Here is a 14,257-nt window from a genome sequence, read left to right as displayed (position 1 = left end):
TCCATCCTGTAGTTCTACAGCTTTGTAGCCAGGGTCCAAGCCGTAGTACTACGTCATGAGCTCAGTTCACTCAGATGAGCTGTGAGCAGTAAATTTGGGTCTAGATATGAGAGAATTCATCTATGTAATAAGTGTGCACCATATAAACAAATCCTGCAGCATGCAGTGCATAATGAGAAAAAACTGTGACTGTTTTTGGATTAACACAGCGAGTCTGTGGTGTATTTTCATATGGTTTTTACAGCTGTATTCATGAATTCTTGGTCTCATTTGATAGAATGGAAGATATATCAGAGAACTAGAGATGATGCTGATTGGTTTTAATACTCAAAATAGCTCGAAACTGAGCTCAAAGTAGCAGAAATGTTTGATTTTTGCCAATGTTTAAAAGTAAACAAATCACATCATATGTCCAATACACATCAGCTGGTGGGTCTCTTGAGCATTCACAAATGTACTGATATTATTTATACAATTATTACAATATTGCATAACAGTAAATCATCTATTTTTGGTGAGAATAAAAATTCTTTATGTGAATGAAAAATCAAAATGGAACTCATGTGTAAAACCTAGAAACATAACTAATAAACAGAGGAAATGTTATTTTAGTGCCAGGAATGCCCGCATTGTTTATTCTGGACCTTATTTTGAAACTGGAATATTTTGAACTTTGTGTGAAATTGGCCAAATTACCAGTTTCCAATCACTTTACTGGGTAGATGAAATAGTTAAGTGGGTGATTTCTTGTGCTCAGTAGATAAAATGGAAAACATACTAGCAAAATAGCTAAGAATTTGGTGTAGTGGAACAATGCAATTGGCCGAAAATAAGACACGTAAATATCACTGACAGAGCAAAATTCACAAAAGTGTAATTTCGTCAGTTTTCTAAAAAATTTCATACTATTTGCTTTATTACCTTCAGAAAAATACTCTACCCTTTCATATGGAGTTTTTTTTTTTAATTCTTGGACCCTGTGGGTTGGGGATCTGGACCCTTAAAGGGTTGAAAACAGTCATAAACATTTAAACAGATAAATATTGCTTAATAATTGAAGGAGTAAGGTGATGAGGGTATCAAATGATTTACATAAAGAAAAATTGGATGTCAAATTGGGGAGGAGGAGTATGAAAGAAGTGAATGTTTTCAGATACTTGGGAGTTGACATGTCGGCAGATGGATTTATGAAGGATGAGGTTAATCATAGAACTGATGAGAGAAAAAAGCTGAGTGGTGCATTGAGGTATATGTGGAGACAAAAAACATTATCTATGGAGGCAAAGAAGGGAATGTATGAAAGTATAGTAGTACCAACACTCTTATATAGGTGTGAAGCTTGGGTTGTGAATGCAGCAGCGAGGAGGCAGTTGGAGGCAGTGGAGATGTCCTGTCTAAGGGCAATGTGTGGTGTAAATATTATGCAGAAAATTCGGAGTGTGGAATTAGGGTTTTCGTCGTACTAGTACGTCTTACGCGTAGGGGTTTTTGACGTACTAGTACTCATAAATTCTAGTGGCCTCAAATCTAGTGGGAGAAAGCTGGTAGGCCTTCATATGCAAGAATGGGTCTATGTGGTCAGTGTGCACAGTCTAAAAAAAATCCTGCAGCACACAGTGCATAATGAGAAAAAAAAAAATTTGACCATTTTTTTTTAATAAATCAGCGACTTTGCAGTGTATTTTCGTATGGTATTTATTGTTGTATTCTAGTTTTCTTGGTCTCATTTTATAGAATGGAAGACATATTACAGAAATTGAGATGATTTTGACTGGTTTTACAAAGAAAGGTGCCTTGAAATTGAGCTCAAAGTAGCAGAAATGTTCGATTTTTACCAAACTTCAAAAGTAAACAAATCGTGCCAAGCGTGCAATACACGTCAACTGGTGAGTCTAATATTCTTTCACAAGTACACCAATAATATTTATACCATTTTTTACTGTTATGCAGTAGTCTGTATAACAGTAAATCTTATATTTTTTGTGAAAATAAAAATTCAAAGTGGAAAGCAAAAGAATATAAGAGAGGCCTTGAGACATGACTAATGACTAGAGGAAATGTCATTTTAGTGCCAGGAATGTCTTTCTTGTTTATTCTGGACCCTATTCGGAAATTGGCATCTTTTGAAATTTGTGTGAAATTGGCAAAATTGCTAAATTCTGACCACTGTACTGGATAGTTGAATTTCATAAATGAGTGGTTTCTTGCACCCATTCGATAGAAAAAATGGAGTTCTAGCGAAATATTCATGTTTTTTGTCGACTAGTACAGTGAAATTGGCCGAAAATGGGGCTCAAAGTGGGCAAAATCGCCGATGCGTAAACATCGCCGAGACCGCTAACTTTGCGAGAGCATAATTCCGTAAGTTTTCTATCAAATTTCAAACTTTTGGTGTCTTTATGATCGGGAAAAGATTCTCTATCTTTTCATAAGAGAAAATAATTTTTTTTTTTTTTAAATTTGGGCGACCCTGAGAACGAGTCTCTGAGAGGGCCTGCCGACCCCCAAAGGGTTAATAAAAGTATTAGTCAGAGGGCTGAAGAGGGGGTGTTGAGGTGGTTTGGTCATTTAGAGAGAATGGATCAAAGTAGAATGAAATGGAAAACATTTAAATCTGTAGGGGAAGGAAGGCAGGGTAGGGGTTGTCCTCGAAAAGGTTGGAAGGAAGGGGTAAGAGAGGTTTGGTGGACGAGGGGCTTGGACTTCCAACAGGCGTGCATGAGCGTGTTAGATAAGAGTGAATGGAGACGAATGGTATTTGGGACCTGACGATCTGTTGGAGTGTGAGCAGGGTAATATTTAGTGAAGGGATTCAGGGAAACCGGTTATTTTTATATAGCCAGACTTGAGTCCTGGAAATGGGAAGTACAATGCCTGCACTCTAAATGAGGGGTTTCAGGATATTAGCAGTTTGGAGGGATATGTTGTGTCTCTTTATACATATATGCTTCTAAACTGTTGTGTTCTGCGCACCTCTGCAAAAACAGTGATTATGTGTGAGTGAGGTGAAAGTGTTGAACGATGATGAAAGTATTTTCTTTTTGGGGATTTTCTTTCTTTTTCGGCCACCCTGCCTCGGTGGGAGACGGCTGACTTGTTAAAAAAAAAAAAAAAAATTGAAGGAGACTTAACCCGTATACGGTCCAAGCAGATCTACGTTCACATGTGTAGTGCTCCAAAAGTAGATCTACGGTTTTTTTTTTACATATTTTCAAATATAACAAAAAAAAAAAGTACACCAAAGTTTTTTACACATTTTCAAATGTAAAAAAAAAAAAAGAAGATCTGCTTTTTTTACATACTTTCAAATGTTGAAAAAACGTATATATACGTTTGGACCATTTACGGGTTAATATCAACTTCATTCCATCAGAAGGCCAGCAAGTAGCTGGGTTCCTAAACATACATGTATATAACTGATTATGTATTAATATCTTAAAAACCAAACCTATGAAAATTACTGGGACAGCTGTATTTTCATTTGACTACATCTTGACAAATATAAGAGCTCCTCTAAAAACAAGCATTTTCACCAAAAACAGCTAATCATTACCCTCACGCACCAAGAGACAGCCAAACTGACGCACAAATGCCCCAGACGGCGGACAGACGTGTCCGAAAGGGCCGATTTCCGGGAGTCGAAAAACCGACCGATCACCGAGTTGGCCGATAACAGGAACGGCTGATAACCGAGGGTCTATTGTATACATAAGGATTGATGAGTGAATAGCATAGTGTGAGTAGGCTGATTGTAGTACGTAGTTATGTATTTTAGAGAGGATCCCAACTGTTTTGGATACTTTATTTGTTATTTGTTGGATATGGGTGTTGAATTTCAGGTTTGTGTCAAGGTGCAGGCCCAGGAATTTGCACTCATGTTTAGCAATATGAGTGTTGTTAATCGTTATGTTCAGCGGGGCAATACCTGTTCTATTCCCAAACATAATGTAGAAGGTTTCGTCAATATTAAGTGTAAGTTTATTAGCAGTCATCCAGGTCTATATTTTTACAAGCTCTTCATTAACAATAGTGTTGAGTGAGGCAAGAAATAGGATCACTAGAAAGAAATATAAATCTGGGGTGGAAGCTAGAAGGATCAGGAGTCATCCCAGGAAGGGCTGGAGGGAGAGGAGGGTGTGTGAAGAAGGTTTTGAGTAGTAAGGGCTTGAGCATCCAACAGGGATGTGTGAGCATTTGATCAGAATGGGTGTCTATAGGAATGTGGCTTCTGAATTCCAAAAACTTATCTAATGAATGATTTTCAGGAAAGCATAACCATAACAACTGAGGAATTTAATGCATTTCTAAATAAAAATTATCAAATATTTTTCATATTTGAATGAAATTTTATATTTTAAACAACTAAATATGCCTGATAATATAAAAAATAATGCAAACCAGTTTATCATGTAACTTCTTAAGTAGCAATGCAGTAGTGAAAGACAATACCCAATACCAAGTGGGGGATTACTTTCTTATATATGCAGTTTAAATTTTTTTTGCACTGGGTACAAAATTAATGCATTAAATTCAGTAAAAAAAAAAAGTTCAGATACAAATTTAGTATAAGAGTTCAACTAAATAAAATCTCTAAAGACATTTTTAACCCTTTCAGGGTCCAAGGCCCAAATCTGGAGTCACGCACCAGTGTCCAAGAATTTAAAAAAAAAAAAATTGTTATTTTTTCTTATGAAATCGTAGAGAATCTTTTTGTGAAGGTAATAAAACAAAAAGTACGAAATTTGGTGGAAAATTGACGAAATTATGCCCTCGCGAATTTTGATGTGTCAGCGATATTTACGAATCGGCGATTTTGCCGACTTTGACTCCGATTTTAGGCCAATTACAATATTCCAATCAACCAAATTCTTAGCTATTTCACTAGTATTACTTCTATTCTATCGATTGAGCACAAGAAATCGCCAAGTCAACTGTTTCAACTACAAAATAAAGTGATCGGAAATTGTTAATTTGGCCAATTTAACACAAAGTTCAAAATATTCCAATTTCAAAATAGGGTCCAGAATGAACAATGTAGGCATTCCTGGCACTAAACAAACATTTCCTCTGTTCATTAGTTATGTTTTGAGGCTTTACAAATAAATTCCATTTTGATTTTTTATTCACATAATGAATTTTTATTCACACCAAAAAATAGAAGATTTACTGTTATGCAATACTGTAATAATTGTATAAATATCATCACCATATTTGTGAATGTATATTAGACCCACCAGCTGACGTGTATTAGACGTGTGAGGTCGTTTGTTTACTCGTGAATATCGGCAAAATTTTAACATTTCCGCTACTTTGAGCTCAGTTTCAAGCCATTTCCAATGCTAAAACCAATCAAAATCATCTCTATTTCTGTAATATGTCTTCCATTCTATCAAATGAGACCAAGAAATCCCAAATACAACTATAAAAAACATACGAAAAAACACTGCAAAGTTGCTGTTTTAATCGAAAAATCATGATTTCATTTTTTTTCTCTCATTATACACAGTGTGCTGCAGGATCTGTTTTATGTAGTGCACACATACCACATAGATGTATTCTCTCATATCTAGGCCCAAATGTACCACTCACAGTTTATCAGAGTGAGCTGAGCTCATGGCGTAGATCTACGGTTTGGACCCTGAACGTAAAGCCGTAGATCTACGGGACGGACCCTGAAAGGGTTAACCATATACTAAATATGAAGTATAAAGCTGTACATTACCTTGCCATCTTTAAGATAGAAGGTGATATAGTCACGATGAGTTTTGCCTGAAGCATAGAAGATAATACCCTCATCAGCTGTAGTCTTGAAGTCGAAGGAAAACTTAAAGTCGGCACGTGTGCTCCCTGGCAAGGCATTGAACTGAATACGGCTGTTACGTTTGCTACCTGTAAAATATTGGAGGATTTGTGGTCTATAGTTTATATGAAATACAAGAAAACAAATGTACAATTAATTTCTTTATATATTTGCTATAACTTAAACTATACAAATAAATTTTTTGATTTAGTTTCTTAACATTCCTCTTAAAAAAATATATAACTGTAACTGAAGAATACAAATAAACACAGCAATGTCTCAGTCCATCTACTGCTGTTAACAGTATTATAAAGATTAACATTAAATGAAACGTCAAATTTTATTAATCTGAATTCAACAAGATCATTCTCACACTCAGAGCCGAGTATCAACTCGAAAATGCTAAATGCAAGCACCGTGATATATTTGAACAGGACACATACGTGTGTAGGTTTTAAACATACAGGTTGTAACATACATCGCTTCATGAAATACAACAATATGTGAATTTCAGATGAGAAGACATCGGCAAACAATAACAATCAGCACACAATCATTGACGCCTTCAACCTATGACATTCACAAAGACAAAACATGGCTGCAAGTCTGTGTTAGCATACCAGTTGCAAACTGCTGACAGTCATTAAGAAATGCTGGTGGAGAGCAAGCTCTTGCAACAATATTTAGGTCTATTTGGATCTTTATGAAGTGATTTATTAAAGCTATTCATAAAGCAAACTATTGGAACACAAAAAGCTTAATCTGCATCTATTTATTTGTATCAAAATAATGCTAAGTATTGACTGGGTTACCCATGAGTGAAGCAGTTAGTTTATGTGCATTATAGTTAATAATAATAATAAGAATACCATTATTATATTATACTGTATTATTATTATTATTATTATATTATTAATATTATTAATTATATTATTGTTATTAATTATTATTATTGCAATTATTAATTACTAATGCTTTATAACTAAGATAATTCTCATTATTTTACTTAGTCTTACAGTAAAATAATGAGAAATATTTTGCTAAACAGTATAATTAAAATACCTTAAGAGAAAAAGTTGAAATGCAAAATTGCTTTAAATGGTAAACAGGAAAGCAAGGCAGAGTGCTGGCTGAGAGGTATTATGTGAGTAGCCAGGAAGGTGTAGCATAGCAGGCAAAGTGAGCAAGATAATAAAAATATGCCCCAAAACTCTACTCCAAGTATTGTAGTTTTTATTTTCATAGATTATGTTACCATTTTTGTATTTAACACAGCAACAATGTCACCATCTTTGTCATTCACATAGCAAACTAAAATTCAATACACACAAAGAATATTTTGAATACTATTTTCAAAGCAGTGTGCATTCTCTCAGTAATGTAGTATTATATACAGCAAACATCCCTATTTTGTACTACTCCCTGATCTATCCATACCACCTATAGCATTTATGGATATGGATCAACAAGAGTAAATCACCTGAATCCCATTGCTACAGAGTAGAAATCAGCTCTTAGAATAATCACTCATTTGGGTTTAAATTTGTTTAACTAACAAAAATATTCAAACGTACTACTGTGTGCACTATGTATACAGGACATTCAGTACAAACATTAACCCAGAACTTAAACTCTTCCTGGCGAGCTACAACAAAACCCACAGAAACAATATAAGGGACAAGTATTACTCTGATACATTATCACATGTATGACTCAACCTGTTCAGAAACTCCATGAGAATGAAAGACCCAAAAATTATGGATCACACTGCCTAAAAGTGCCACAAGTTCCTTATCTAACAACAACTTTAATGACACTTTTTAAAAATAACTGTTAAATTTTTTTAAAGGTTTTATTCAAGATATGCCTGTAATATGTGTTCAATATTGTCACCACTATACTACTACTCAAAAAAATTAAAGGCATATAATTGATGTGATACAAATTTACTGCAAATTATCTGTATTTGCCCAAAATTGGGAAGTATGGTGCCTGCACTCTGAAGGAGGGGTGTTAATGTTGCAATTTTATAACTGTAGCATAGGCATGCCTCTGGCAAGACAGTGATGGAGTGAATGATGAAAGTTTTTCTTGTTCGGGCCACCCTGCCTTGGTAGGAAACGGCCGATGTGTTAATAAAATAATAAATAAATAATTGCCTAAAATATGCTATGACTAGAATTAAGTACTATGTTAAGTTCTAGGATTAGTTTGCTCAAAATCTATGCATAATAAGTGGCTTTCTGTTGGCATTCAATTTAATCAAACTGCCTTTTTTTACTGTAACTGTATCAAAACTATAATCAAATGTACCATAAACTTCTATATATGTCCAACAAGAAATTATTTTTAGTAAATGCTAGGGCGTTCGTAAGAGGGGTGGGATTAAATTTTGGGGAATCACATTCAAAATGGGAAGTGGCACAATTACTTTCTGCTGTGCTTATGGAAGATTCTAAAGAAAAATTGCTAAGGTTAGTGGACGAATTTGGGAGTGTGTGTAAAGGTAGAAAGTTGAAAGTGAACATTGAAAAGAGTAAGGTGATGAGGGTATCAAATGATTTAGATAAAGAAAAATTGGATATCAAATTGGGGAGGAGGAGTATGGAAGAAGTGAATGTTTTCAGATATTTGGGAGTTGACATATTAGCGGATGGATTTATGAAGGATGAGGTTAATCATAGAATTGATTAAGGAAAAAAGGAGAGTGGTGCATTGAGGAGGTACATGTGGAGGCAAAAAATGTTATCTATGGAGGCAAAGAAGGGAATGTATGAAAGTATAGTAGTACCAACACTCTTATATGGGTGTGGAGCTTGGGTTGTGAATGCAGCAGTGAGGAGGTGGTTGGAGGTGGTGGAGATGTCCTGTCTAAGGGCAATGTGTGGTGTAAATATTATGCAGAAAATCTGGAGTGTGGAAATTAGGAGAAGGTGTGGAGTTAATAAAAGCAATAGTTAGAGGGCTGAAGAGGGTTTGTTGAGGTGGTTTGGTCATTTAGAGAGAATGGATCAAAGTAGAATGACATGGAGAGCGTATAAATCTGTAGGGGAAGGAAGGCGGGGTAGGGGTTATCCTCGAAAAGGTTGGAGGGAGGGGATAAAGGAAGTGTTGTGGGCGAAGGGTTTGGACTTCCAGCAAGCGTGCATGAGCGTGTTAGATAGGAGTGAATGGAGACGAATGGTATTTGGGACCTGACAAGCTGTTGGAGTGTGAACAGGGAAATTTTTAGTGAAGGGATTCAGGGAAACCAGTTATTTTATATAACTGGACTTGAGTCCTGGAAATGGGAAGTACAATGCCTGCACTCTAAAGGAGGGGTTTGGGATATTGGCAGTTTGGAGGGATATATTGTGTATTTTTATGCATATATACTTCTAAACTGTTGTATTCTGGGCACCTCTGCAAAAACAGTGATTATGTGTGAGTGAGGTGAAAGTGTTGAATGATGATAAAAGTATTTTCTTTTTGGGGATTTTCTTTCTTTTTGGGTCACCCTGCCTCAGTGGGAAAAAAAAAAACCATCTTTGCTATGTATATAGCATCAAACATGAATGTTATGGAAAAATGCCTACCCAGAGTAATGGCCTCTGGTGCTTGTAGTCATTGTGTTTTAAAACCACTGAATACACAGGCTATGAGCTATTATCCTATCTCAGCTCTTTTCAAGCCCAGCCCTAAGTAACCCATGATAGTAAACTATTTACTAATAGGTAAAAAAGGCCAGAAAGTGTAAGGAGACTTGCATGTAGTTTATACTACTAGTGACTGAAGTTGGGTCTTTTGGGTGCAAGTGAAAGGAACTACCACTGAGCTATAACCCACCTTAACACTGAAGTTGGAATTTTGTCGCCATATTTAATATAAAATTCAGTACCATAAACCTTGATGTTTCTGATGAGATCTTTAATCATGTATTGAAAACGTGGCCAAGTATCAGCAAGGAAAGTTTTGCACTGATTTTGGGTTGTGCACATTGTAAACTGACAATTTTATTAAACTAATTCAGCTTGTCAGTTCCCTGAACCATTCATCTAAATTCCTGTCAGACAGCAACATCTTGGGATTTTAATACAGGGAATTCTTCACTTGCCTAACCTTTAGGCATGATCTACTTCTTCATTCGGATTTGTCAAATGTGATACCACCTATGACTGCTGCACCTCACCTGCCTACAGTATATAAGCCCCTTTTTTTTTATGTATTAACACATCGGAAGACTCCCACCAAGGCAGGGTGGCCTGAAAAAGAAAAACTTTCATCATTCACTCCATCACTGTCTTGCCAGAGGGATGCTTTACACTCCAGTTAGAAAACTGCAACATTAACACCCCTCCATCAGAGTGTAGACACTGTACTTCCCATCTCCAGAACTCAAGTCCGGCCTGCCGGTTTCCCTGAATCCCTTCATAAATGTTACTTCGCTCACACTCCAACAGCATGTCAAGTATTAAAAACCATTTGTCTCCATTCACTCCTATCAAATACGCTCATGCACACTTGCTGGAAGTCCAAGCCCCTCACACACAAAACCTCCTTTACCCCCTCCCTCCAACCCTTCCTAGGCCGACCCCTTCCTTGCCTTCCCCTTACTACAGATTTATACACTCTCTAAGTTTACCTGGAGTTTACCTGGAGAGAGTTTCGGGGGTCAACGCCCCCGCGGCCCGGTCTGTGACCAGGCCTCCTGGTGGATCAGCGCCTGATCAACCAGGCTGTTGCTGCTGGCTGCACGCAAACCAACGTACGAGCCACAGCCCGGCTGATCAGGAACTGACTTTAGGTGCTTGTCCAGTGCCAGCTTGAAGACTGTTTTGTTCCATTCTCTCTACGTGTCTGAACCACCTCAACAATCCCTCCTTAGCCCTCTGGATAATAGTTTTGGTAATCCCACACATTCTCCTAATTTCCAAACTACGAATTCTCTGCATTATATTCACACCACACATTGCCCTCAGACATGACATCTCCACTGCCTCCAGCCTTCTCCTCATTGCAACATTCATCACCCATGCTTCACACCCATACAAGAGTGTTGGTACAACTATACTCTCATACATTTCCCTCTTTGCTTCTACAGACAAAGTTCTTTGTCTCCACAGACTCCTAAGTGCACCACTCACCCTTTTCCTGTCATCAATTCTGTGATTCACCTCATCCTTCATAGACTCATCTGCTGACACGTCCACTCCTAAATATCTGAATACATTCACCTCCTCCATATTCTGTCCCTCTAATCTGATATCCAATCTTTCATCACCTAATCTTTTCGTTATCCTCATAACCTTACTCTTTCCTATATTCACTTTTAATTTTCTTCTTATACATACCCTACCAAATTCATCCACCAACCTCTGTGACTTCTCTTCAGAATCTCCAAAAAGCACCGTGTCATAAGCAAAGAGCAACTCTGACAACTCCCACTTTGTGTTTGAATCTTTATCTTTTAACTCCACACCTTTTGCCAAGACCCTACCATTCACTTCTCTTACAACCCCATCTATAAATATATTGAACAACCACGGTGACATTACACATCCTTGTCTAAGGCCTACTTTTACTGGGAAATAATCTTCCTCTCTCCTACATACTCTAACCTGAGCCTCACTATCCTCGTAAAAACTCTTCACTGCTTTCAGTAACCTACCTCCTATACCATACACCTGCAACATCTGCCACATTGCCCCCCTATCCACCCTGTCATATGCCACTTCTTTGCACATATTCTTTTCAAGATTGATGGACTGATTATATAGACTCAAACTGAGGGACTGATTACCTCAAACTCCTCTTGTTCTTCACCATTCTCCTTTGTATGGACTGATTAAGCCACTGTGTGGCGAAACGTTTCCTCAATGGGGATACCCAAGTGTTGCACGTGTCTAATTTATTAACTTGTCGGTTCTCTGAACCATTCATCTACTTTATGATTTTGTTATTCACTGACAAGGTGTACAGTCAATAGAGATCACTGGAGTGAACACAGTATATAGGTATGAGAAGTGCCAAAGTGGGTGAAGGAATGCAGCAGCCCAGAAGGAAACAGTTGTTTGCTTGACCATAATGGTGCATCATGTGCATAAGACAAATTGCCAAGGATTTGGTTAATTGAAAACTCCCTCTGTTCTAGATAACAGGGTTAGAAGTCATGATAAGAGTAGATATCAGTGATGGATTCTTCTGTTATAATGAAGTCCAACACAATCCCAGCTCAGCAAGCAGTCTTGTGCCTTATACAAGACCAAAAGACTGCCCCAGTGTCATACCTGCTACTCAAGAGCAATCACCATAAATTCCTATTTAGTCTTAATAAACACTAGGAGCCAGCCTATGAGTATCCCACCTGTCAACATTTGTGGTTTAATTGCTAATATTAGTGTGCATGTGCACAGTTTTGTCAGATTTACATTTTTTATTTCCTTCCAAGTTTACAATGTGGTTGACATATTGTAGGATGTATATATGCATAGGAAGTTTACAATGAGGGTTTACAATGATTTGTAGTGCAAAGAGCCACTATCATGCCTTGGCATTACGGGCAGTCTAAACTTAACAGATTACTGGTTACTTAATACTAGACGTACAAAACATAGTTTGATCAGGTTACACTAATTATACAATAGGTTATACTTATATCAAATACAGTGGTACCTCAAGTTACGAACTTAATTCATTCCAGAAGGCTGTTCGATTGCCAATACTGAACAAATTTGTTCCCAAAAGGAATAATGTAAATTAGATTAGTTGGTTTCAGACCCCCAAAAATACATTTACAAAAGCACTTACAAAAATACACATACATAATTGTTCTAGTTGGGAGCTGTTCTACACTCGAGGAACTGCTGTATATGTTAGCCAACATTTGCAATTAAGTATTTGCATTAAAATGTGAGAATTTATTGTACTCTGAGCATTTACTTTTGGGGTTCTGAGGCAATTATAATTTGAGGCAGTGGAGAGTGATTTGGTAGCTTTGTTGGTAAGGTTAGGTATTGAGTATTTAGTTATGGGTGAACAGGTGGCTTTTAAGATGAGTCTTGAATTGATTTACTGACAGGGTTCCTTTGGTATTCACCGGCAACGAATTCCAGATTTTTAGGCCCTTTATGTTTATAGAGTTTTTACATAGTGCGAAATGGACACAAAGAACATCAAAGAGTGATCTGTGTCTTGTGTTATGGTCATGTGTCCTGTTAAGGTTGGTAAGGAGAATTTTAAGTGGAGGGTTTATATTTGAGTGTAATGTTCTATGTATGTAGTAGGCACAATAATAGGTATGGATGTTCTCTATGGTGAGTAAGTTAACCCTTAAACTGTCCAAACGTAGATCTACGTTTGCATGCGTAGTGCTCTGAACGTAGATCTACGTTTTCTTTACATAAGAAATAATGTAAAATCGAACATTGATCTACGTTCAGAGCGCTACACGTGTGAACTTAGATCTACGTTTGGATAGTTTAAGGGTTAATGTTCATCGCAATATGATCGCCTTCACTGAGACATTTTTGAACAACAGACCTCCAGAGAATTATGCTTCAATTGGTGGCTACACCACATGGATGTGATGAGACAAGTGAGGTCATAGAAGCTGCATTAACATGTACTTTAGTAAAAGTATACATGCCTATCCCATTGCTCCTGTCACCTCTTTACACTAACAAGCTCCTCTCCTAGTTCCCATATATTGTGTTCACCACAGTGATTTCTATCGACTTTAAAAAGTATGCTAAGCAAAATGCTATCATTATTACTAAAATTTCCTGAACTGCACTTGGAATCTTGGTTTATATTAATTAATTTTTTAAGTCCACTGTATCTTCATGGATAAATGGATGAATAAAAATAACAATGACTCATCCAAGTTGAATTTTTTTTTTAGGCTACACTTTAAAGAAAATATTCTACGCATTGTAATAATGATAACAAAATGTCAATGTATCACCAATTTTCTTCCTAAAATTGTACTTAAAATAACTTATGAGCCTGAATATTATCTAGGCTCTGGAGTCACTCTTACACTTAGATAGCAAGACATTTCAGATCAGTGCTGTTTACAAATGAAGAATTAAGTACTGATGACCTGAGATTACTAGCTGCCATGAGCCTGGACTGCATTTGCTGCACAAAGTCAGGAACACTTGCAATCCCTATGTTTTCTGTATTTGATTAGAAAGACCTTCGACTCTTTTTATGGTTGGGGAGCGATGTTCAAGTTTACTAAACTTGATGATACTCTGTCACAATTACCATATCACTCATTTCTTAAATAATAAGATCATGTCAGAATAAACTTAGCTATGTTTGTGTTGGAATGTGTGTGAATGAGAAAGGGAAACAAGTCAATTTAAGGATGCAATAGATGTTACAGTAAACACAGTTCACACCAAGTCTCATTGCAGCAATAAAAGTCCTGTATATAATTTTCATCACCTTGTGAATTTTAGATTATACTGTACA

At 36.8% G+C, this 14,257-nt stretch overlaps 1 protein-coding gene across 1 annotated transcript in view; it reads right to left on the bottom strand.

Annotated features, from left to right (window-relative positions):
- Positions 1-14,257, bottom strand: part of LOC128702233 (laminin subunit alpha-like) — a 206,955-nt gene that overhangs the window by 20,089 nt on the left and 172,609 nt on the right. The window contains exon 31 of the mRNA XM_070102903.1: positions 5,723-5,889. Coding sequence (XP_069959004.1) covers positions 5,723-5,889 — 167 coding nt within the window. The remainder of the gene's footprint in view (positions 1-5,722; positions 5,890-14,257) is intronic.

Source organism: Cherax quadricarinatus, chromosome 83 (genome assembly GCF_038502225.1).
Source record: "Cherax quadricarinatus isolate ZL_2023a chromosome 83, ASM3850222v1, whole genome shotgun sequence".
Taxonomy (NCBI): domain Eukaryota; kingdom Metazoa; phylum Arthropoda; class Malacostraca; order Decapoda; family Parastacidae; genus Cherax; species Cherax quadricarinatus.
This window is presented reverse-complemented; position numbering and strand designations above follow the sequence as displayed.